Source organism: Cydia pomonella, chromosome 17 (assembly GCF_033807575.1).
Source record: "Cydia pomonella isolate Wapato2018A chromosome 17, ilCydPomo1, whole genome shotgun sequence".
Classification (NCBI taxonomy): domain Eukaryota; kingdom Metazoa; phylum Arthropoda; class Insecta; order Lepidoptera; family Tortricidae; genus Cydia; species Cydia pomonella.
Window position 1 is genome coordinate 12,943,316 of NC_084719.1, and position 27,118 is coordinate 12,970,433.

General features: G+C 38.8%; 2 protein-coding genes across 2 annotated transcripts; one reads left to right on the plus strand and one right to left on the minus strand.

The window, feature by feature from the left end:
* Positions 1-62: 62 nt before the first annotated feature.
* Positions 63-8,724, minus strand: LOC133527224 (transmembrane protease serine 11D-like). Its single transcript, XM_061864129.1, has 8 exons — positions 8,616-8,724; positions 6,987-7,008; positions 6,351-6,504; positions 5,722-5,879; positions 4,684-4,773; positions 3,369-3,463; positions 1,012-1,093; positions 63-232 (listed from the first exon to the last, which is right to left on the minus strand). Exons 1-8 carry the CDS (start codon positions 8,658-8,660, stop codon positions 102-104), a joined length of 777 nt encoding a protein of 258 aa, XP_061720113.1. The 5' UTR covers positions 8,661-8,724; the 3' UTR covers positions 63-101.
* A 2,443-nt stretch (positions 8,725-11,167) lies between these two features.
* LOC133526987 (probable cytochrome P450 6a17) lies at positions 11,168-24,534 on the plus strand. Its single transcript, XM_061863874.1, has 9 exons — positions 11,168-13,135; positions 16,945-17,143; positions 17,838-18,083; positions 20,447-20,565; positions 21,244-21,348; positions 22,683-22,892; positions 23,266-23,405; positions 23,999-24,101; positions 24,257-24,534. Exons 1-9 carry the CDS (start codon positions 12,844-12,846, stop codon positions 24,436-24,438), a joined length of 1,596 nt encoding a protein of 531 aa, XP_061719858.1. The 5' UTR covers positions 11,168-12,843; the 3' UTR covers positions 24,439-24,534.
* The last annotated feature ends 2,584 nt before the right edge of the window (positions 24,535-27,118 follow it).

The window sequence follows — 27,118 nt, forward strand, 5'->3', positions numbered from 1 at the left end:
AGTATGATTTCTTCTTGTCTTTAACTCCCTATAAAACGCGGTAATCAAATAAAAAAAACTCGTGGAACACATAATCGTTTATTAAACGTCGTCAGGTCAACTTAGTTGAGGTCGTTGACGATGATGACATCCTGGGCCTCCTGGCGTTCCTGCTCGGGTGCGGGTGCGCGGCTGAAGTCTAGTCCGGTCATGCCGGTGATCCAGTTCACTTGGGCGCTGGTGCGAATGAATACTACGGAAAAACGAGGTAAAGGTTACAAAAAAACAAAATTCCAATTCTCCATTTTCTTGAACCAAATGGCCCGCCTGTGATTCATTGACATATATCTAAGGACGGACCTTACGGGACCTAAAAATGGTGCTAGTTCAGTGGTGTCACTAACGAAATCGAGCCAATCGTGCAGTCTAACGCCACAACGCGATTGGTTGATGAGTTCGCGTCACGCGCGCGATTGGTCACAACTAGTTTCGTTAGCTCGAATTTGTGTGCGTGACTCCGCTGTACTGGCTCTATTATTGCCCGTAAGGCCCGTCCTTAGATATATATATGTAAATGCTGTGACTACTATCTGTTGCAGAAGTAGCTAAACGGATGATGTGTTGAAAATGATTTTTGTGTTCAGTGTAATTTGAACACCTCGCCTGCTTAGCAAGTACTCAGTGACCGGCCTGCTCAGTACCTAACACTGGCCTGCTTGGAGCATTCCATCAGAGTGTAAGGGTATCTTTTAACATTTTAAAAGCTAAGGAAATTTTTCGCTTTAAAATGTAACAGTGTTTAATTAAAATTTGCATTTGCAACACAGACATTAAAAGAAGAGTCTACACTGGTGGAGTGCTCCTATTGAATTTGCCAATCGAAAAGCTACAAGAAAGTATCGGAATAATTTAAGAACTAAATATCATGTGGTCACTTCGATTCATTATTTGATTTTCGATTGGCGTTGATATCTTCTTGGTTGCGTTTTACCTACGCTGCGTATAGACGGCTCGTAAAGTGACTTGTCTTACCAGCTTCGTCACGGAATTCGCCCTTCGTAGACAGCACGCCGAGCAGCACTCCATCGCCGACAACAGGAGCGCCGGTGTCGAACTGTAACGTTATAACAATATGAGCCATATAATTGTACCTTATTAGGTTTCATACATTAGTAGGCACGTATGCGTAGGTAGATTAGATATGCTTGTGCGGAAGCGTTGGCAACCTTGCGATAAGGACTTGCGACTTTCAATCCGGAGGTCCAAATCCCGGCTTGTACCAAGTGTGCGAAGTTGTTGGTGAGGGAATATTCTCTTTGACGTCCCACACCCACTAGGGCGGCGTCAGTTATTTATTTATTTATTTAATCTTTATTGCACAAAAGAAAACCTTATAGTACAAAAGGCGGACTTAATGCCATGAGGCATTCTCTACCAGTCAACCTTTAGGCAAAGCAGAGAGATTGTGGGCGGTGCTACTTTAACAACAACAACCAAATATAATACAATAACATACCATACATACATACATAAATATACATACTTATATTTCTTATAATATATACATAAATAACGACAAAACATATAGAGCTTACCCATACATCATTATTTTTTTCATTCTGCTAGCAAAGAAAGAACGTAAGGATTTTTTAAATGCAAACTTATTTTGAGCATTTTTGATGCCGTAGGGAAGTCCGTTCCAAAGTGCGGTGAAGATGGATAGATAGAGACAGAGACAGAATGGTGTTAAATATTGCCGGAAGAGCGAAGTTGACGGTCCCGGGTAACGCCGTAGTATTGAAATAGAGACTTAAGGTATTCAGGAGAATGAGGATCATTTAACACAGAAAAAAGCGGCCAAGTGCGAGTCGGACTCGCCCATGAAGGGTTCCGTACCATTTAAGACGTATTAAAAAAACTAATTACTAGATCTCGTTCAAACCAATTTTCAGTGGAAGTTTGCATGGTAATGTATATCATATATTTTTTTTTAGATTTTCATTCTGTTATTTAAGAAGTTACAGGGGGGGGGGGGGGGGGGGAAACACATTTTTTCACTTCGGAAGTGTCTCTCGCGCAAACTATTCAGTTTAGAAAAAAATGATATTAGAAACCTTAATATCATTTTTGAAGACCTATCCATAGATACCCCACACGTATGGGTTTGATGAAAAAAAATTTTTTTTTTTTTTAATTTTATGACGTATTAAAAAAAACTACTTACTAGATCTCGTTCAAACCGATTTTCGGTGGAAGTTTGCATGGTAATGTATATCATATATTTTTTTTTGATTTTTCATTCTGTTATTTTAGAAGTTACAGGGGGGGGGGGGGGACACATTTTTTCACTTTGGAAGAGTGTCTCACGCAAACTATTAAGTTTAGAAAAAAATGATATTAGAAACCTAAATATCATTTTTGAAGAACTATCCATAGATACCCCACACGTATGGGTTTTATGAAAAAAAATTTTTTTTTTAATTTTATGACGTATGTATTAAAAAAAACTACTTACTAGATCTCGTTCAAACCAATTTTCGGTGGAAGTTTGCATGGTAATGTATATCATATATTTTTTTTAGATTTTTCATTCTGTTATTTTAGAAGTTACAGGGGGGGGGGGGCACATTTTTTCACTTTGGAAGTGTCTCTCACGCAAACTATTCAGTTTAGAAAAAAATGATATTAGAAACCTCAATATCATTTTTAAAGACCTATCCATAGATACCCCACACGTATGGGTTTGGTGAAAAAAGATTTTTTGAGTTTCAGTTCTAATTATGGAGAACCCCCAAAATTTACTGGTTTTTTTCTATTTATGTGTAAAAATCTTAATGCGGTTCATAGAATACATCTACTTACCAAGTTTGAACAGTATAGCTCTTATAGTTTCGGAAAAAAGTGGCTGTGACATAATCGGACAGACAGACGGATATGACGAATCTATAAGGGTTTCGTTTTTTGCCATTTGGCTACGGAACCTTTGCCATTTGGCTACGGAACCCTAAAAAGAGTCACAGAGAAAAGAGAGTTATGTATGGAGCCAAAGAAAATTTTGAAATAGAGGTGGATTGTCAACCCATTGTCTTTGTAGCCACAGTAAATTTACTGCCATCTTTCGAAACATGATTAAAACTTTTAGAACGCCATTTGACTTTGATCCTTATCCTTTCACTGATATGTGTTAAATTTGTTGAAAATCATAAAGTGGCGCCATTTAATAGATCAAAGGCCAAAGGTATGGCGGCATCATTTCGAGCGATGGCGTCTAAAACTTTGGGTTATGCCCGGTAAGATGGCGCCACTTTTTGAGTTTTTCCTGGATTCCAAATTCTCTTTGATGGAGCGAATGCTTAATGAGAGAGTAGTAGGTGTTAAGTAGTAGGTACCTCGGTAGCGGAGATATCTTCGCCTTCATAGATGACGGCTTGCTGGTTTTCGGCGACGATGGTCACGTCCCAGCAGCGGAGGAATTCACCAGCGGCTGTGGATGCATAATGGTATTAAACATTTTATAAATATTAACGTATGCGGAGTGACATCAGGACAAAGTTTGGGACATATTAAAAGTAAAAAAAATGGAATCATACTTATATTATAACAATTAGATATATGACGCTGACAGTTTCATGTACGGTCAGCCAAGAAAGTCGTCTTTATTTCGCCAAGAACCTCACCAAATAGGCAAATATCACCAAGGGGGAGGAGGGGGTCAAAAGTAGCCGAAAAAACCTCGCGTGATACGCGAGAGGGCTTGGACTATTGGGGACTACACATACACCTTTGAATTTCTTCGTTGATGCATGCAGATTTTCTCACGATGTTTTCCTTCACCGAAAAGCTAGTGGTAAATACCAGAATCAAATTATATTCCGTAAGGGAAAGTGGGGTCAAACGTGCCAATTTTCATAATATAAAAAATTGATCTATGAAAAGAGTGTGAATAAGATATGGATTGTGCTAAAGAATGATTATTTGCGTTTCTGAATAGTGATATTTTTTTGCGCATCGTTAAACAGTTTTCTTACCAGATTTTTTTTTAAGAGTTCGGAAGAACAATTTAACTAACCCCGCTATGGGGCTGGTTGTTCCGTCGTTTCAATCCCTAACTTATCCGTCAACAAATTTAATCTCGGTACGTACCGTACCGTACGTCGAAATATGTGATTATTTTTGTGTACTATCAACAGTTATTTAAAAAATCCAAAGTAAAAACTGCTTTTCCGTGGGGTTAATAGTTGTGCGGTGTGCCGTCGATTTTTATATATTTCCCATAACTACTATTCTAATATAATGAAAGCAACTAAAACGGCTCCTGCAACCGCATAGGGTCCTGGCTCCTGGCTTTTCTTGCGTTTACTTGCGTTCCTATTCCCATCGGAACCACTTACCCCCGGCACGATTAACCCCGCTGTCCCCTAACAAGGTTCGACGATTTCAGTGGCACGAGTCAGGATTTTAACATAACTTCTGGATCTCCGGATTGAATGTCGGACGTCAGATCCATTCGGCCACCACCGGTTTTCCCTTTTTCCAATGCTTATCAAGGGGAAAAACACGCGTGTAACAAACGATTAAACATATCAACATACTATTGACGATTACTAATATTGTAAACATGTCAACATACGCAATTGGATGAAGTGTCTTATTTTCCTCCTTGTCCATTTTCTCATCCCGTTTGGTAACAAAAATGTAACTTACTGTCGGGGCTGGACTCTCCGTAGGCGCAGTAGTTGGCACGGTCGGGTAGGCCGCTGTTAGCGGCGGGCAGAGGGATCACGTCGATGTTCGCTGGAAACAAACAACTATATTTACCTATCCGGTACAGCAGGGCTATAACCGCGAAGTTCGGAAATTGCGGATTTTTTTAAAACATATTTTAGAAAATGGTCCCATCTGGATTCTTCTGTAAGTATCGCGTTTTTTCTTATTTTAGCTCAAGTACCTACTGAATAAATATATCTCCTGTATGTCTACAGGAAAAACGTGAATGAGTTAACTAATACTTTTAAATCTGTATGACCCAAATACGCGACAATCCTATCCGTGCCGGCCTAGAATGCAAATTGAGTGGACGCTCGAGCTGCGACGAACAGCGCCAAGCGCGCCATTTCCTATAAAATGAACACACATACGTGTTCTTGGCAGTGAATGTGTTAAACAAATGCTAAAATATACGATTGGATTGGTCTCAGTGGCTTCTCAAATCCCTTGAACGCTCAACGCAACGCGGCACCTCCGAACGCTGCGGTCGCAGGTCGGTCGTCACTGAGGTTGTAGGATGTAGATAGGTTTATTCCCATTCCGCGCCGGGCACAGATGGGAATAAATGCAATTCAGAATACTATCTGACCCCGCCTCATGTATGGCGCGGTCACGTGGAGCGTGGACAAATGGGAATACATCTATTGGTACAGTAAGTGCCCCAGCTTTAGTATACGCCATGACTATATCCACCAGACGACTAGCTAATAGCTCTAAAAAGTACAGAAAATGGATGCTTATATGTAGGGCACCAACTATGCTACGAGTAACAGCAATACTCCTGGTAACTAATCGGTAGGTCTCTTTAGAGCAAGTGAATAAGATTACTGAACCGGTGAGCTGTGAGCTCCTTCTTAGGCTCAATCTTCACTTTCCATCAGGTGTGTACCAGCCAATCGCCGATGACTTTATTGTATAAAAAGACTTTATGTTTTAATAAGGTTTAAGAATTGTCAATTAACGATGGACACTTACAGGTGAGGTCGATGACGCGGTTAACATTGATCAGAGCGATGTTATTCTCTTGGGTCAGCGGGTTCCAGTCGTCGTTGCGGATCACATTGGTAGACTCCAGCACCAGCTCGGGACGGATCACCTCCACGGCGCCGAAGCGGAGCCAGATGAAACGGACACTGTGGAAAAGTTCATTATTGATTTATGTCTGTATAAAACGTCGCACATTAATCGACATATTTAGTGCTAGCGGTACGCAAAAAAAGCTGCAAATGGTGTTAAAAGCATGAAAATAGGAACGATTGATTTTTAGACACTAAAAAAGGAGAGGAGTTATGACGTCATCTTTTTTTGTATAGAAAAAATAAAAAAATGTTCTGAAATCTATCATGTTTGGTATCAAGATGAAAGGGCTTTTACATCATTACATTTCAGTCACTTGATTTAAATTAAAACGTTTCCAACATACCAAGTTTGGGCTTTTTCGACTATTTAGTTTGGTATTGAATATGTTGTGTATGTATACTATGTATTGAGTTGACATGGTTCAACGCTGAAATCGGGGAAAAATATTTCGCCTAGAGCAGCTAGTGTCTGCAGGTGGTTTACCATTGGATGTCCTCGAACGGATTAGTTACAATGACACTTACTCTCTTACACAGTGCGCGGTGGTGAGAACCCAGCTGCTATCAATAAGAGCGCCGGTGCAAGACTCCAGGAAGCCGCTGGTGGAAATGGCCAGGCGGAGGTGGACCACCCATGGTTTCTCGCCCAGAGCGGCCAACGACTGCTGGTGGTGTCCCACTGCAGGACATATTGCGATAGTAATTCATTGTTCTACAAAACTCACTCTTACTATTTTAGCTTACGTAAGTAAAAAAATATTATTGCAAGCCAATACTTACATAATGAGATCGAAATCATTAAATGAAAAAATTTATACGACGAAATAATAGGGAGTATATATATTAAATCAAGTTGGGATCCAATGCTGTTCCTGGTTGATAAGTTATCTTTATAGTCATGTTAAACCTTTCAGTGTCCTAGAAATCCTTTGAGAAAATTTGAAGGGTTTTAACTGCTTCTCAGTTTTGTCACTGCACATCGACTTATAGCGGCGGCTTGCAATGCCGTTGATGTTGCCCTTAAGATGCGGAGGACGATATTTCAAGAGTTCCTTGTAAGTACTTTAAGGTTTATTTTATGCGCAATGTGCGCTTTTAAAGTAAGCACTAATTTTCCACGTTAGGAATTTACCATTAGCAAAACCAGCCTTTTATGTTTACCTTTAACGGCGGTGCTGCGGGCCTGAAACAATAAACTTTACATTAGTCTGCTATTACTTATCAATCTTATCATTAATGAGCGCTGATGGCCTAATGATTGATAGGCGGAGATCACGGGTTCGAGTTCGAAGCCAGGTCGTACCAATGGGTTTTCTTGGAACTTATGGGCGAAATGTTAGAGTGATCCCAATGATACTTTGTGGATTTAAAGGTTAGATAGGAGATGCCTTCGTTAACAAAGGCCTGTACCCATTGTTGGGATTAAGTTTCCAAGATCCCGGGCCTCTCCAGGATGCAACCGATGTGATTTTTAGTTGAAGGTACGCTTGCTTGAATGCTCCAATGCCTGAGGCCCTACCTCGAAAAACGAAACTTCTTTATCTGCCTCTCTATAGCTCGAATATGTAAGAAGTGGTATGCCCCCTGATCTTGTGTCTTATAGGATGGCAAATTATCCGCCCGTCGTCAATTTTAACCTCTGAATAACCTGAGAAAATTAGTTTAAATTTGTATACCTATTACAACATACCTAATTGCTGAGCTAATGTGTGCTTACACGGATAATAATGCGATAACACATATGCTCAATCAACCAGTTATCTAAGCACTGCCTTTGCTACATGTCTGACATCACTTAATCTGTTGTTTCCCCGCAGTTATATTTGTCAGTAATCCCTCGTCCTGGACACCTCCCCTAGCTAGCCTAAATAATAACATGAACGAACAACCTAAGAACCGATACTAAATAAAGTGATTCGGTATAATATCTGGGCCGGTAATATATGTAGATGTCCGAGAGAATAAAAACAAAAAATATTATTTTGCTTATCCGCGAAAAGCAAAGCATCTTTTCGCGGATAAGCAAAGTAATATTTTTTGTTTTTATTTAATATGGATTTCCGTAAAGTAACGCCTAATTCTATTAACTATGTCCGAGAGAGCTTTTCACTGGCCCAGTCCATGTCACCCTTAAACTTCAGTTATTAAATTTAATAGCAGTGTCAACTATTGACATTAGTATATCGAGCACTGGTTTACACTCTATTTGAGCTGTCTGACCCATTTAGCAAAGCGATAATTCACGACTGTTACTAGCGCCTCTACACAAGGTCGCTGGGTTTTCAGAATTCGGCCAGCGCTCTGTTATAACACTTATAATTATAACATGACATGAGGCAGGTATTGGCCCACCGGCGCATTACTCTGAAATGTTTAATCGGAACCAGAACATCCAGACTGTTTCCGTATTTTAATAATAGCAATTGGGTCATATACATTTTATAGTATGTAGACGTCGCAAAGTTAAGGGAATCGAAGGGTATTTTACTAAGGCACGTATCTACTTTAAAAAGTTGGCTTTGGTGTTGGACTTCCTATCGTTTTCTTTTTTGAAGAATGGAGGAAAATGTGTCGTGTGATTAATAAATCAATAAATATTTTAGGCAGGTAGGTATCATTTACTACGTCGAGCCCAAAAAATATTTATATAATTATATAGGGGATTAAACAGTAGGTACATACAGATATATGTCCAACTAGTACACTTTTACAAAAACTATATTAAAATTCGGCATACCTATGGTTTATTTGCCGATATATGATTTTATACTATAGCTACAATAATCTTACCTGAACGGCGGCAACAACACAAAGCAGAACTATAGCGAGTTTCATCTTGATGTCCAACTAAAGCGCGACTGAAGTGTTAATTAAACTATCACTAATATCACTATATTAATTATAATTCGATAATGTATCAAAAACGTCATGCGCTATCTGATCTAATCGAGGATTATGAGGTTAATCCACTAGTAATTCTTAATTAAAATACCTAATCGCTAATCGGTAGATAAATGTGATTATTTGTTTTATAAATAATCGAATTATTAAACGATATATTTTGGTATTCTCGTACAGATGTTCATTTTAGAGCTGTTTTAAAACTACAATAAAACCTTTCCGTCAGTAGAAAAAATGTAGACGCGAAGGGTTATCGTCCCATAGAATTAGATTAGAATTAGAAATTAGCGCTTTTTTCTACTGACAAACTTGTCTGACTGACTATAATATAATGGCAATAAATCTTTAGACGAGAAGGAACGAGAGAACATATATGACGTCTGTGGTGGTTCCTGGATCTAACCCACTAGTTTGCACAGTGTGAGAAATATAAATAGTGCTACCTATATTATGATTTGTATTCAGTCTTGTCCAGTAAAGACTGAGTTGGATATGTTGAATGTCTTTAATTAAATGTCCTGATCATTAACGATTGATGGATCGTGTTCTCTCTAACAAGATACGCCCATGCTTTCCGAAATAGATTTAGGTATAACATCTAAGTACCACATCCTTTACATGACATTTGCTATAGAGAAGGATATAGAGAAAGAAAAATACACGTCATTGTCATGTAGCTTACATAATAGTAAAAATCATAGATTAGTATTTATAGCCATAGATTAGTATATATTATTGGTAAAAATGTCTAACAAATTAACCGAAGCCTTTCATCCTACATTCCTCAATCATTACAATAAAGTTCTTCAAACGATTGCGTTCTTATAAAAGTTCAAAGGAAAACCGAAATAAACCGGTATTTACCGGTATTTTAAAAACCGGTTCCCAGCCTTGAATGCCACACTTTGTAGAGTTAGCTTGGTCCGACTCTATCCCGCTCAAATGAACGAAAGTTAGCACCATCGAAGAAGATTTTTCTACTCCCATCCTTCATCTTTGGCAATACAACTATGTCTCAATACTCTAATCAAAGTATTCACGTGAACCTTTAGCACGTGTTTCCGAACACGTTTCAACATACAACCGATCTCAGACCTTATCCGAATGGGATAAAGTCGAAAGTAACTGCGCTCAACGGAACCATTCACCGGCTTTGACTGACCACCGATCCATACTCGCAATAGAGATTTGTGACCTAGAAAATGTAGCGCTCTTGACTTTCTCAATTTAAGAAGTATGTGCCAATAAGTTTGTATTAGTAAGTACCTACTTAACTGACCCTAATAAAATAAAAGATGTGCGATCAATTGCCGTTAGCCAGTTGGATTTTGTATGCGATTCCCGGCGAGAAACTCCAGTGTTTATGAGGTGTTACGGTTACGGCCCATCCAGGCGGGCGGGAAAATTTATTCGCCAATCTACATAATTACTTAAATTGTCTGATCAAATCAGGCGGTGTGGACGCAAACGCCAATTTGACTCGCCGATTCCTCTTAATTTGTTTGTATGATTATGACCGATAAAATGGAGGTACGGACTGCGAACGCAAGAATACCAATAATGTGACGCTAACTAAGCTATCAGCGTTGGTCGGCGATGTCATTTAGTTTCCGACTAACAGCGAGTAAGGGATATCAAGGGTCTGCCTGAAAACCAGCGTTGTAGTAAATACACTGCAACACTATGCTGAGGCAAGCTCCTTTTTAACACTCATGAATATTTCTCCCTTATATATACAACTCAATTTCTTAGTTTTTAAGTAAAAGTTTAAGGCTTATTTGTATTAAATGTCACTGTCCGTTAACTCTGCCATTTCATGTGATGTTGAATAAAAAATTTGTATATCTAGGTCTATGTCCGGGCAAGTTTAGGTTCTAAGTCAAGTTTGGTATCATTTTCAACTAAATCAAGGATGTAGACGTAGATTTAAACTAAATTGGTTAAGCGGTTATTGCTTCCCCATACAAACCTACACCCGATTTTACACCTATTCTCTTTTAAGGGTTTTTTTATTTGTTAAAACTACTTTTATCCCATGTTCTTCCCCGGGACTTTTAGTCCCTATTATCTTATAACCAAATCTTAACTAAATTGGTTTAGCGATTGTAGCGTGAAGAGGACTTAAACCGATACCAAACTTAGGCCTAGTAGTTTAAATGACATATATAGATATCAAGATAATGTTGAGCTCCCCCCCCCCGAAAATATTTTGTTTGCGCAACGCCGTATTTTATGAGATGCACATTCCATTATGAGTCAATAAATTTCATTAAAAATGTACATATTTGTGTAGTTATGTAAGTAGGTAATTTACATTTATTAGGCTTGAAACTCTAAGTGGGATATCCAAATTCTACATCTTTGCAATGATGGGCGAACATTGCAATATTATTAAGTAGGTAGTACCTAGCCTAGCTAGCTGTAGTACCTACCGTTTACTTGTGCATAATATCTTGAAAAGTAATATTTTTAAGTAATATTTATTTCTATTTTAGTACCATTGTGCATTGACCTCTGACTGGAATGAATTATGCCATGCTATCCGGGATTACACCCGGGAGTACCTGCATATACTTGTATCAATTACAATCTCATAATTGATATGTCTTTGTCTACTCATTCAAAAAGAAACCTTGGAACGGTGACTTAAGACCCAAATCTAGGGCCCAATTAGGTACTTTATTTTATTTTAATTTAACCATTATCGACATCTAACTGGAATAAATTATGATATATAGGGCCGATATCCGATATATGATAATGGTAGTAAATGCTATTCCCAGGATTGCGTCCAATAAGTTGGCTATATACGCACGTTTACCACTGTATTTATTCTCGTATTAAATTACAGACTCATAATAGAAGTCTGCTGATTAAAGAAGAAACCTTAAAGCGGCCTCTTAAGATTCAAAATAGACTGCAGCATGGTGATTACTTGATTAGCATTGTACTACGGGCAGACGCTACGCGCCGTCATGCGCTGTCTATCAATGGTGTGTAGTGCAAACAGTTTGTGCAATTCGGGTTAAGATGACCGGACCTTGTGGCGTAAGAATAGGACCCTCCGCAGAGACGGACTTGAAAAATTTCGAATGTACCTATGTGCTTTTATTGAGATAGGTCTGCGGATTAGATGGTATGGCGAGGAAAGAAATTGGCTCAAAAAGAGATTATGTGCATGTTAACTACTAGGTACTGTCCGCGACTTCGTCTGCGTCGGATGATGATGATGATTATTGATAAGAACTATCCTATATCTCGGGCCTCAAACTATCTCCATACCAAATTTCATCTAAATCGGTTTAGCAGCGTACACATGTAACAGATAGACAGACAGATATTGTTACTTAAGTACGCATTTATAAATTAGTGCCTTAGTAGGGATGCAGTGTGACACAACTGGCAGATTCTTTTTTGTAAGTAGAGGGTGGCAGAAACTTTTGTATAGAGGGGGCAGATACTTTTGTATAGAAGGCAACAAGCCTTGTTGAACGTATTGTTGTGGAACTAGGTCTACTTGTGTAACTGTAAATTGTCTCATAATATTTGCTCATCCAATAATTGCGATTACTTAGAGATCCTGAACGTTCAGCGTTCAATTGTTTACTAAAGCATAGAATAGAGGCCGAGAGATATGCCGGTAACATTAGATCCTATTGCGTCTCTGTTGGACTTTCTCTGTTACAGCATCGCATTGCGCTAGCATTTGTTAACTCATTCGGCTTTTGAGCACAAACTCGTCGGCAGCCGCCATGACATCATTCCAAATTCGAATTTGACTGTTGAATTTGCGAAAATCACGGTCTTTTTTCGCGGTGCGATCAGCGGCTTGAAGTTGCTCGAAATTTGTTTTTTTTTTTTTTCTTTTTAATGTCTATTAAAGTTTAGTAACAATTGTTTTTTTTTATTTGAGTTCACGGTCAATGGACTTTTAGCCGGATTGCAGTGAGTGCAGTGCATTAGTAATACAGATTTTAAACATAATGGAATAACGAATTACTGAAGTATTTAAAGAGTGGCAAGCAGTTTTTACTTCATTTGTGGATCACTTAATAAACTAGAAATACAAAATGGAAAAAGATTATTTCCAGTTAATGAAATAGAAAGAAAAAACAAAATGTTTGGTTTTAAACGTTCATCTGTGCAGTTATTAGTGATTTTGTCCTGGTGTTTGCAAGAGTGGACGTTTAACAATGTGGTATTATGGTATATATTCGCGTGTGGTGTATGGTTGTCTGGATTGTTGTGTCTGCTGACATATGATCATGACTATTGGTCGGACAGAGGGATATTTTCACCCCCTGCTTGGCCTCTCGTCGGCCATATATTATCTGTGGTCCTCTTTAGGGAGCAGGGAGGAATCTGCTTCCTTAAGATCTATAATAAATATAGACATCTAAGGTTTTTGGGTAAGTTTTTTCTGGTATTTGTTGGTATCTATTACTTTCCGTAGGCTCATTGGTGTTAAAGGTGGCAAGGTCGGTAGAGTTCGTCTATAGTTCGTGTCGTCCACGATGACGCGCAGATCTGTCAAAATACGAGTCATGGCACGCGTCGTCGTGAATGATACGATTTATAAACTAACTTTGCACCGACTTGAATGGAACAAAGTGAGGCAGTGTCAATTTGAAAATATGACGTTTATATTTTCATACAAATTAGACATTAATGATGACATTGCCAAGATTTGTCATTGCAAATGAAGAATGTCATGTCATGTAGAGTTGGCTTGGTCCGACTATTGATTTACATAATGAATAGACTCAATCTCAGTCGAATTTCACCTTCTCATACAAAAGGATGTTGAAATGTTTACCTACGTATTCGATTGTAATGAAACTTTGCACATACAATGACATTAGGTATATCTATGGCTGAAATTAGTTTATATTGCTCCACCCAGTATTTTTAGTCCAAGGCTCCACCTTATAAAACAAATGAAATAGAGCAAAAACAAGTTTTGTGTGAAAATCTTAAATCCGCTGTATTTTTAGTCTTACCATTTATTTATAAAATACGTGTTTTAATTGTCCCTTAAAAATAGATAAGTCAAAACTACGAGTTTAGGAATTTTGCTATTAGTTCTAGGGTGTAGAGTCTTACCCCTTATTTATAAAATACGTGTCTTCATTATTAGTTAATGTATGTTTTGTCACTTTCTTACAAATAAAATTGAGCTAGACTTGTAGCGCGTTTATGAATAAATAACGTCATAGGGGTACTGCGCTGGTCCAGTTTATGAATAAATAACGTCATAGGGGTACTGCGCTCGTCCAGTTTATGAATAAATAACGTCGTAGAGGTACTGCGCTGGTCCAGTTTATGAATAATTAACGTCATAGAGGTACTGCGCTGGACCAGTTTATGAAAAAATAACGTCATAGAGGTCTGCGACTGCGCTGCGCTGGTCCAGTTTTCGGGAACTAGGGTGATAGGGTCACGGCCACTTAAGAGGAAAGAGGATGGCCGATTCTCCATACAAACGTGGTGCCCATTTTCCTCTCTGGATATTGATATTTTGGTAAATATTTTTACATAATTTGATGTATATTAACCATAGCAATATTAGCAATTAAGACGAAAGTGGCGGACCTGCGCGAAATCACCTTTTCATACAAACGTAATCCTCGTTTTCCTCTGTTAGATATTCAATATTGAAAATGTTTTGACGCAATTAGGTGTATATCACCCACAGCTATGCCCCTACTTTTGACTTTTTTTCGACTTTTGTATTATTATGAAAATTAGGAGCAAAAAACAGATTTCATACAAATTTTAAAAATGCTGTTAATTTCTACATAATTAAAAAAAGCGGCCAAGTGCGAGTCGGACTCGCCCATGAAGGGTTCCGTACCATTTAAACGTATTAAAAAAAACTACTTACTAGATCTGGTTCAAACCAATTTTCGGTGGAAGTTTGTATGGTAATGTATAACATATATTTTTTTTAGATATTTCATTCTGTTATTTTAGAAGTTACAGGGGGGACACACATTTTTTCACTTTGGAAGTGTCTTTCGCGCAAACTATTCAGTTTAGAAAAAAAATGATATTAGAAACCTACATATCATTTTTGAAGACCTATCCCTAGATACCCCACACGTATGGGTTTGATGAAAAAAAAAAAATATTTTTTATTTTTATGACGTATTAAAAAAAACTACTTACTAGATCTCGTTCGAACCAATTTTCGGTGGAAGTTTGAATGGCAATGTATATCATATATTTTTTTTAGATTTTCATTCTGTTATTTTAGAAGTTACGGGGGGGGGACACGCTTTTTACCACTTTGGAAGTGTCTCTCGCGCAAACTATTCAGTTTAGAAAAAAATTATATTAGAAACCTCAATATCATTTTTAAAGACCTATCCATAGATACCCCACACGTATGGGTTTGATGAAAAAAGTTTTTTTGAGTTTCAGTTCTAAGTATGGGGAGCCCCCAAAATTTATTGTTTTTTTTCTATTTTTGTGTAAACATCATAATGCGGTTCATAGAATACATCTACTTACCAAGTTTGAACAGTATAGCTTTTATAGTTTCGGAAAAAAGTGGCTGTGACAGAATCGGACAGACAGACGGACATGACGAATCTATAAGGGTTCCGTTTTTTGCCATTTGGCTACGGAACCCTAAAAATCGAAAAAAATGAAAAAGGTGATTTCGCGCAGGTCCGCCACTTTCGTCTTAATTGCTAATATTGCTATCACTATTTACTTCCGAACCGGTCGCCATCGGCAGGGTGTTTTAAATCCTCATTCCTCACACCCTTAAACCACGGTACACGTCAAATATTGTGCAGTTAAAGAGAAATTTGTTCGCGCGAACGAGCTAACTGCGGAAGTTTTTTTTTATTCGATAAGCTCTATTGCGATTGATTGTACAACTAGACAGCAGGTAATAATTGGTATTACCAATTATAATTTCTCGAAGTTTCCCGGCGGATTATATTATAGATTCTTCGTGGGGTTCTTCAAAAAGGGATTATTACCTTTACATTTTAAGGTCGACAAAGCGCTTGTGAGTGTGACACCCCTGGATTTGCAAGTGTTCATAGTCCATAGACTTCAGTAAACAGGATATAATCGCTTATAATTAATTAGTTAAGTCTTAAAATTACCTACAACGTTTTTGCCAACGTTTCGAGAACGACATTCTGTTGGTGGTCTCGAAGGAAGTCTTGACTCTTGAGGTTTGCATTTTTTTTAAACCAACACGGGCCAATACCTTAATAAGAGCTATCGATTTGATGGACCTCTACTCAAAAAATTCAAAAACTCCCTACACTATATCTATATGCCAATAAAATCCATTTTAAGACAAATTATGCCTTACATCATTTTGATGATTTTATGCTATTATTCTTAGCTATGAAATATTGCTAAGAACCATCCCAAGAAAACTCGCTTTCTCGTAAAAAAACCTCATCGAAATCGGCCCATTGCAGAGCTACGATGGCACAGACAGACAGACATTGGCGTTAAACAAATAACATCCCTCTCTTTGCGTCGGGGGTTATAAATAAGTAGGCTTATGCCATTTAGTAATAAAGGTCCTAATCTACCTAGGTAGATATTCGACCTACATTCATAGTTTTTGGAATTGTTCAGTTCAAGTTATAAAGGTTAGGTTAGCGCGGTTCAAAACACAAATAGATGTTTCCTCAAAAACTTTTGCTGAACATGCAAAGGGGTAATGTGACGTCACAAGTTGTGTTTTCCTTCCCAATACAATTACAATGCCACTGCTCGGAGCAGTCGCGAACCGGTGAATAATGTACGTTCGAATTTCCTACTGGTAGGAGGCCAAACCGAACGTACATTTGACATCAAAATAATATCTATATACAGTCATTCACTTATCATTCGGGCATATATTTCGCCTGTACTTGTCCGCACGTTGTATTGGCGCGAGCGAACGCCAGGCGCGGATACAAGGGGGGGGGGCATAGGGGCAATGCCCCCCCCCTAAAACCCTGGCTCTCACATTACTAAATTGAGTAATTTTTTTTTACCTTATTTTCTGTGCAAAAATATATGATTTTCTCAAAATGCCCCCCCCCCCTAAGCCAAATCTTGTATCCGCGCCTGGCGAACGCACAGCACGGGCGAATGATAACAAAACATCATTCAGATATATATCCTTTTGATGTGAAAATAACCTGAAGGTCCTCTATTATTGCCGTTTTTGATATGAACTGATCATTGTGTATTCCAGGCACCCACCAGTTTTTCCAAAGAACCCTGGTTATCCTGGACACATCCCTCATACGTCGTATATGCGTGACCGACTTCTCGCACTTCGTGGACCGCGGTTTCTTCTTCAATGAGGAAGTGGATCCCCTAGCGGGGTCTGTGCTGTTTCTACGAGGACAGGAATGGCGCCGGCTGAGGGCTAAGATATCGCCTATATTCTCGTGAGTACAGCGGTCTGCCACCATCAACAATAAGCATAATATATGCTAGTAACTAACGATCTCAATAAGAGGTTTCTGGTTTCTGCAGGAAGGCGGGAGAGTATGCAGGTACCCTTGTGGTATAAATAAACTTGAATTCGCCCTCAATCTTAAATTCACCTTCATTGTGTGTGTACGAAGTATCTTTGTAACGGCTATTTTTCAGCTACTTACCTTTTCTATCAGCACCAAAATCGTACGGGCATAGAAATTTAATGCAGGGGTAGAATTAGACCAAGCTAAGTTGGCAACGATTTTGATAGCCCAGACAGTGCAAGTGTTATTTTAAACGACAAACTTCTATGAAATTATGACGTTTACTTAGCATTTGCACTGTCTAAGCTGGGCTATCAAAAATCAAAATAGCTGCCAACTTAAGCTTGGTCTGATATCTGACTCTACCATTTCCGTACAGTTGACTGTACCTGCCTAGTCAAAAAGAGGGATGGTATAAATGTTAGCAGTGACGGCGGAATCAGTTGGAGCTGGTTTTGTTTGCTTTTTCTCTGAGGCTTATAGGATTAGTTACGTATACGTACTGAGCTGTCGCAAAACAGGAAAAGCCGATGGGAATCAAATTAAATGGACGCCTAATAATCCCGTGCATCACTTAATTCACCTACTGTGTGTAATAACGACCTTTTTATCTTTCCAGACCTAACAAACTAAAAGGCATGTTCCCAATAATAGAGAACACGGCACAAGAGTTCATCAAGCGCGTCACAACGCTGCACTGTAACTCCGTGGTGGACTCAGAGCGTCTCCTTGGTGGCTATACGGCGGACGCCATAGTGCCTTGTGCGTTCGGCGTCAAGAGTCACGTCATGGACGATGAGAAGGACCCGTTTGCTGTGGCGTTACATGCGTTTTATGAGATGACGCCGTTCAATCTATTTGAGAAGTAAATATATTTTTCTATTCGTTGTCTGTAATTGTTTAATTAAGATTTCGTACCTATATCAAACTGTAATTGAGTACTTTTCATGTATGGGCTCCCAACTCAACTAAAATATTTATAGGCAAACGCTGTAGCCAACTATAATTGAAGAAGAAAAGACACCAACGCGCGACTATTTGATGAATAATATATAAGCGGTGGTGGCCGAGTGGATATGACGTCCGACTTTCGATCCGGAGGTCGCGGGTTCAAATCCTGGCTCGTACCAATGAGTTTTTCGGAACTTATGTACGAAATATCATTTGATATTTAGCTTTTCGGTGAAGGAAAACATCGTGAGGAAACCTGCATACATCTGCGAAGAAATTCAAAGGTGTATGTGAAGTCCCCAATCCGCATAGGGCTAGCGTGGGGACTATAGCCTAAGCCCTCTCGTGCATGAGAGGAGGCCTGTGCCCAGCAGTGGGACGTATATAGGCTGAATTATTTTTATTTTTTATATATATTATACACGCGCGAATCTCGTACCTTCATTAGGCAACTTAACAAGCTTCGTGGCTTAAACACGGTACTCGACTGAAAAGCTCTCTATTATATCACGATTGTATAAAATACTATTAATGTTTTCATGTATTTGTTTATAGTATCTTTTTTTTCGTCATTAAAGTTAAATCTTCAATCTGAAACTAAATTCACATTTTAGCTTTTCGAATCTACCTATTTGTTTATTTTAGCAGTGGGTATTCTTTTGAGCCCTGTTATATAGTGAGCTTCCGCTTGATGCATTTGAAGAGAAACAAAAACAAACAAAAGGAGTGTTTATTAAGAGAATACTATGGGGATATTTAGATTGCTTTTAAACATTAACCCCCTTATTCATAAATGTGTACTAAAGTTACGATGCCGCTAATAATCGTTTGTCCCTTTCCATCATACCAATATGAATAAGGGGGTAAGAGGCGATACTTGCTTCTTCTAAGTTACAAGTAGTTCCCCAATTTTATTTATTTCTTAAGGCCCATTAAGTTAGTGTTCTTCTCCCACTCTCACTGAGCGTAAGCGAGATAGATGTGCATGCCCGGGATCGCGGATATATATATTTTTAATTTTAATGTTTTAATAATAAAAAAAATCGATAACTTCCCTCAACCATGATATTGCCGATTTTTAGAAGCATTTTTCATATTTTTATTACACATGTTTAAGGTACTTGTGATTTTTTTTCTCTCGAGCGAAAGTCAAATAACCAGGATTCGAATCGATAGACTCCCTCGAGAAGGGCCTCAAGATGGCTAATTAATTTGTCTAAAACAATTCACGCTTCTAAGCAGGTGCTGCCTCCTACACTTCACGCTGGCTCTTTTTAGGTTTCCGTAGCCAAATGGCATAAAACGGAACCCTTATAGTTTCGCCATGTCCGTCTGTCTGTCTGTCTGTCTGTCTGTCCGAGGCTTTGCTCCGTGGTCGTTAGTGCTAGAAAGCTGAAATTTGGCATGGATATATAAATCAATAAAGCCGACAAAGTCGTACAATAAAATCTAAAAATTTAATTTTTTTTAGGGTACCTCCCCTACACGTAAAGTGGGGGTGAAATTTTTTTTTCGCTTCAACCCTAGTGTATGGGGTATCGTTGGAAAGGTCTTTCAAAACTAATAGGGGTTTCAAGAAACATTTTTTGATAAAGTGAATATGTTCGGAGATAATCGATCCGAAAGAAAAAAAAATGTGTCTCCCCCCTCTAACTTTTGAACCATAGGTCCAAAAAATATGAAAAAAATCGTGGAAGTAGAACTTAAGAAAGACATTAAATGAAAACTATAGCGGACATGATCAGTTTAGCTGTTTTTGAGTTATCGCAAAAAGTTTTCCCTTCATAGTAGAAAGCCTTATTTTAATTAGGTACTGATTATGCAAATTTGCCTATTTGTTTAACTCAGGTGAAAGGTAGCGTTTCATCCCTTGGTTAACAATTTACTATACTTTAAGCTCCAGTTTAGCTTATTGTGACGGAAGAGTAACTACGGAACCCTACACTGAGCGTGGCCCGACATGCTCTTGGCCGGTTATTTGAATAGTAGAGTCTGCCATCTATTGGCTTAAGTCTGAAAATGGAAACTTGACATAATGCTTCGCGCCAATAAATAGGGAGCTTGTGTGCTGCCGTCTACAGTTCATGCACGTTCCCCTATAATGTTCTGATTTTGATAACGCAGTAGAGATAGAACTGATATTTTAGAACTATGTTAAATTTAATGTAACTTTATAATTTAAGACACCAAGTATCCCCTAAGATTAAGTCGCCCAGGTCGACCTAGTGTAAAACTGCTGTCTCACCTCAAATCTAAACCCTCTCGCCTCATTTCCAGGACCATGAGGCAGTTCTGGCCCGCGTTCTGCATGTTCTTCAGACTGAAGATAATCCCACAGAAGACGCACGATTTCTTCTACAACATAGTCACGAGCGTATTGAGGGACCGAGAGAATGGTATGTTACACTAGCACTAGCAAGGTTAATTGTTGCGGAAATTCATCAGCATCCATATTCGTTAAAAATCCGCTTAAATTTCGACTTCCGCATGCTCGAATCATTACCGATACTATAATTATTTCACGCCAAATAGGCACAATGGTTGTCGATTTACGGAAAATGCCCGGTAAAACTAACTATTATCATTATTTATCACCGGCTCGATTTAAAGCTTTATCATTGTCTTGAAATTTGACTTAATGGGCAACGAAAATATGGGAAGCAAATGAAAATCTTTAGCGAAAGTTCATTCTGTTGGAATGCTCCGGGATTCTCCGGGCTAGCTCCGCTCGCATTTGAGACAGCGTGGGATATGGTCTGTGTGATTATTCCCTACCTTACGGTGTGAATTAAAAAAAAGTACCCATGTCCCTTTCCGGGACTAACTATAAACGGTCACAGGCTTATTGTTCAGCCATTTAGGGTTCAAGCTTATTAAGTTGTCAATGCTGTACATTATAACGGTATATTTATGTAGCTCAAAAATTAAAGTCCGTGTCCGTACATTAAAAATTATATCAAATATACGGGTTTTTTTGCGCGCTTTACATGAGTCTTGTTATTCGCAGTGCCGGCTCTGGATGTAGACAAAAAATACTTTCGCCTTTGTAATATAAGTATGAATATATTTTACAGGCGTGCCAGATAAGCGGGGTGACTTCATAGACATGATGATGGCTCTTCGGAACGACGACAAAAACAACAACCGGGCGGACAAGGATGAAGATCACGTAGAAATCAGTAAGTGCCGTAGCGTAAGTCAAAACTTACGCAACCAACTTCAGTGTGATAACCGCTTTACGTGGCCTAAAGAAATACCCCATTATTCTACTAAAGCTGACAAGCCGCTAATAATTGTTTGTCCCTTTCCATCATACCAATACGTCGAAAAGGGACAAACGATTATTAGCGGCTTGTCAAGTTTAGTAGACGTTTATGAATAAGGGGGATAGAGTATAGGGGGAAAAGTATGTCAATGTCCATTTTACGATAATAAGACAGATACAATTCCAAGTGTTGTACCAGTTTTATAGTAGGTGTGACAATCGTATATAGTAGTAACAAACAGCTTATAGCCACAGTGGCCAAAATTATAGTAGCAGTCAAAGTCAATATATGTTAGTTACCATATTAGGAATATGGCTGTGTTGAACAGTTTAGCTATGTCAGCTCATATTCAAGTGCGCTTGCACCGCGATATGAGCTGACTAGCCAAAAGCTTTGCGGAGCAACGGGACGCCACTGACACAATTCTCGCTCCAGGCCATTGTACCTACAATCAACTTGGTTATTCTAATAAACGGAGTCAATATAAAAATTCATTATTATTCCACACCAAATAGGTCACCCTAGCTACCATATAGAACCCCGACATACTTCTAAAGTTATATTTGGCTACTTGATTTTCAGTATTTATTTGATGCTGACGGTGCGAACTTTTTTTGTCCGACAGAAACGAAATTGTAAAAAGTCGTCTTTATTGAATATACAACGTGTAACGTCAACAACTGAAAACCTGCATTGCACAATATACGCTACCTATTCAAGACGTTGGTGGCGGATGACAAACGATAAAAAAAAAAGTGTAATAAAAGAATAAAAAGTCTAGATTGATAAAACACCTAAAACACGTTAACGAGCTACTACTATACTACAGATTGTTGGCCTTTGACATATATCTAAGGACGGGTCTTACGGCAGTAAGAATGGGGCCAGTACAGCGGTGACGCACACGAATTTCGAGCCAATCGTGCAGTCTAACGCCACAACGTGATTGGTCGATGAGTTAGCATCACGCGCGCGATTGCTCGCAACTCGCAACTAGTTGCGTTAAACTGCACGATTGGCTTCATGAGAAACACCATTGAACTAGCATCATTCTTACTGCCCGTAAGGCCCGTCCTTATAGATATATGTAGATGTTTTTGACAAGTATCTAAGTCACTCAGATAGAGAAATACAGCAACTGTCATTCATGAGCTGTCAAGTCATAGGTCAAGTATGTCATAGATCCAATGTCGGGTGTACATAATATTCAATAAGAACCCGCTTTTGTAGTTTTTTTTTTTTCGCAGCGGACATGGTCATATCAGCCAACGCCTTCATAATATTCCTCGGCGGTTTCGAGACTACGTCTGCAACCCTCGCTTTCCTGCTCCTGGAGTTGGCTGCCCATCCAGACATCCAGGAAAAATTGAGACAGGAGATACTGGACGTGGTGGGAGAGAGGGAGATGACGTATGATATGCTGCAGGAATTGACGTATATGGATATGGTTATACAAGGTGAGGCTGGCGATTGTAGAATAATTACAGTGAGCGAGAACGTATTACTAATATCACCTTATAATGTATTGTCCTGAAAACCAGTTGTCTTAATGAGTCCAAAACCGAAGCCCTAACGGTACACTACGGAAAGTGGGATAAGTGGGCTCAGGAGGGGTAACATTAAAGGAAATATTTCCCAATTATATGAACGTGTCTCACAGCTGTTTACAAACTATGAATCAGGATTTATCAGTCTTAGGGTAAAATTTTCAACTAAATAGATTTGTTCAGAGAAAAAAAAGTTTGAAGTTACCCTTTTGTCCCCAGTTATCCCGCTGGATGGTAGATGGTAGTTAAAAAGACACTGAATGTATTTTCTTGCTTGTTGCAGAGACATTGAGACTCTACCCGCCCTTCCCTAACATCCAGCGGATGTGTACCAGAGACTACGTCATCCCAGAAACTGGACACATTATCGAGAAGGGCACAGTGGTGCTGTTTCCTACTCTTGCCATACAGAGAGATGAGCAGGTAATGTGAAGTATATTATACTGTAAGTAATAGATATGTGTTTGTCAAATCTGTTTGGCAGATATGATTGGTGGAAAAATTTGTCAATGTATCTAAGTCTAACTCCCACCATACATTGACACATTTGTCTGCCAGGGACATCTACTATACAGATCTGGCTGACATAACATAACTATACGTATATCGCTAAGTAATAGCAAAACTAGCGAATAAACAACACATTTATGTAAGGTCAATAGTTTTTTTTTTTTCTAATGCTCCTCCAAAATGATCGGAGACTCTCACCTACCACTAAACGCAAGTAGGTAGCAAAGGTGAATTCGCAATAAACACTAGTCAATGTGTAAACAGGTCCCAATGTGAAGACCAGCCACACTTGGCCCTATGCCACATGCACTTACCCGTATTGACCTTATTAGAAAGACGTAGCTATAAAAGTTTGCTTTCTTTTGATCTGAACTTTCACCGATTAGAAGAATATCATTACAAAATGATGAATGATGACATTGTCACACTTTGTCTTTGCCATTGCCATGCACTGTTAGCTTGATCCGACTTTGTGTGTTTACTCAATTTTCTTGGTATTGTTACAGTTCTTCCAGTCGGCCGGCTCATTTAATCCCGAGCGTTGGAGCGGCCCAGCGCCGCCGCCCGGCGTCTACATGCCGTTTGGGGATGGGCCCCGCGTCTGCATCGGTTAGTTCATATTACATAACAACACAAATTTTTGTTAGTTAATTTTGGAATCTGAATTGTAATTTTTCTTGTACTATTTTTTGTGAACCTTGCAGCATACTTGTAGAAGTTTTGAAATTTGAATCTTTTTCCATGTGGCTGTCTGCTGTCCACAGGTAAAAGATTCGCGATGATCCAGATGAAGTGCTGCATCGCGCGTCTGCTGCGTGTGGTGCGCGTGTCGCCCGCGCCCCGCGCGCCGCCGCGCACGCGCCCCTTCCGCCCCGACCCGCGCTCGCCGCTCGCGCTGCACCCCGGCGACTCCACGGTCGCTATCAGCCTTGTGACCTCATCATAACGCTATTGAGCGTGGCTCGCGTGTCGCTAATGTGTCGTCGACGTGTCCCGCACGCTGCTCTTCCACTTTTTATACTGGTCCCCGAAGACTCAGCGATTACTATCGCTGACGTCACTATGTGACGGGTCTCTATTGTTTCCCATAAAGTTTTAAGTCATAATGTATTGTTTGTCCGCATTTTCGTTAGTCATAATTTGGTTTTTCTCAGAAACGCGTAACTTTTCAGGATTGTCAAACCTAACCTAACCTATCTATAGGATAATCTAAGGAAATTCCTGAAAAGTTAACGGTTTCAGAGTTATGACTAATGATAATATGACTATCATTACATTATGACTTTCAATAATTATGTCAAACAAAGGGATCCGCCTTGTGACATATAGCGTTGTAGGTAACGAAGTCTTTTCACCCCGACTCGATGCCATCATGATGAGGAAAAGCTTGAATCCGATTGCACTGAAAATATTTATGGCCTAAACCATTTAGTATTGTTTAGTACATACAAGATAATTATACTTAGGTACTTACAATTGTCATTACTATTATTTTACTCGTAAAATATTGAACAATGTGATTTATTATTAATATTATTATGTAATAGTAGCTTATATTTACTAACCTATTTTACTCTAAGTAGTACCTATCACATATTATATCTAAGTAGTATATAATTAAATAAAGTACAATCTGTCTTTCAACTTCCTTGTTTTAGTAAAACATAGTACCTAGATTATGATTTGCGACATTATCTATGAAAAGGGACCTTATTGTCGATGGCGCTTACGCCGCACTGCGTAGCGCAGCGTTGTTTATAATATGGGAGCATCGTTAAGCGCCACCGACAATAAGGTCCCTTTTCATAGAAAATGTCACATTTATGATACAAGTTTGCTACGTTGGTCATACATATATACTCGAGGTCAGGGGCGGTCTTAGCCTCTGCGAGGCTCCGGGCGGAAAATCTTTGCGGGGCCCATGTTTGTAGTGCTAATTAAAAATTTGTTAGGCCGTACAGGGAAACGCCTCAATCTAGGACAGAAGATCAGGGGCATCAAATCTCGATGGGCGCCCGTGCGAAGCCAAAGACCGTGCTGGAATCTCCCTCTCGCTCTCCGATTTTGGCTTGCCAGTTTTATATCAGATACACCAAATTGCATACGGCGGCGCAGCAAAACAAAACTTTAACTTCATTCAAAATATAATAAGCGATCTTGTTATGACATGTCTCTGGTAGGTACCTACACTCTTAGTAAAACACGGTAAACTCGTTGAAGTCTGTAACAGGGGCAAAATCTTAAAAATATTTTTAAATCCATTTTCTGTATTAATCCAAACACTTATAAAAAACTTAAAATTAAGGATAGTACTTACCTAGCCACAGTAATCTAAGTAAATACATAGAGCGGTTTCGTTGCTCTCATTATCATCAAACACAGTTTCAGGGCCGTGTCACGTGCAATAATATGTTATACAACGAAGGCTGCAAAAATATCGGACACAATGTTATTTGTCATACTCATATATTTTTACAGCCTCCGAAGAGTAACATATTACTTATTGCAGGTGACTGTACCAATCCCAGCGTACCAACGCATCGACAACAAACTATCAATATGACTACAAAGTTGCATTTTTCACATAATTTATTACCTCATAATTTATACTTTCACACTCAAGTTTTACGACCGTAACCGTCAGAAGTGCAATAATAAATTTTGGGGGTTAGAACTGAAACTCAATTTTTTTTTTCATCAAACCCATGCGTGTGTGAGACTTCCAAAGTGGTAAAATGTGTGTGTGTCCCCCCCGCCCTGTAACTTCTAAAATAAGAGAATGATAAAACAAAAAATATATATATATTGTTCACTACCTTGCAAACTACCACCGAAAATTGGTTTGAACGAGATCTGGTAAGTAGTTTTTTTTGAATACGTCATAAATGGTACGGAACCCTTCATGGGCGAGTCCGACACGCACTTGGCCGCTATTTTTACGTTAAAGCGAGTTTTCTTGTGGTAGTTCTTAGCTATGTTTTATAGAAATAAATGCTGCAATTTGAAGAGTACCTATCAGCTCTTTTCCAAAATGTTGTAAGGCATTTTTGGCATTAAAATGGATTGTGTTGGCATATAGCGTAGGGCGTTTTAATTTTTTTTTAATTGCACACACAGATACCTACTTATTTTAAAAACATTGAAGTTATGTGAGAAAAGAGAAAATTATTTCAGATGAGACGACCGCTTAATATACACCGTGAACCCAAAATATCCGACAAACCTACCTGTAGACCTACCTGTAGGTCTGGCGACTCTGGCAAGCTATTTCCAACGCCACAAACAGGCACACACTTAAATTGTATATATAGATAATAACACATCCTAATATTACGATTCGCTAATTAAGCATGTTGTTTGTGCAACGCGGTCACTCACCGATCGCAATGTCAGCAAATAAAGAGTATTTAACGAGTCATATTCAGAATGTATAATTAGTTTTAATACTATGTGTAGTGTTTTGAAAGGCCTGAGTATTTAGGTAAGATTATTTATTTTTAAATCTGTATTATATATTGATGTCACGTTAATTTAATTAGGTATAGTGCTAATCTCGATTATGTCATCAATACTAGTAAGTATTTTTGCATTTTTGTAAGATATCTTTATGGTATAGGCACCTGCGT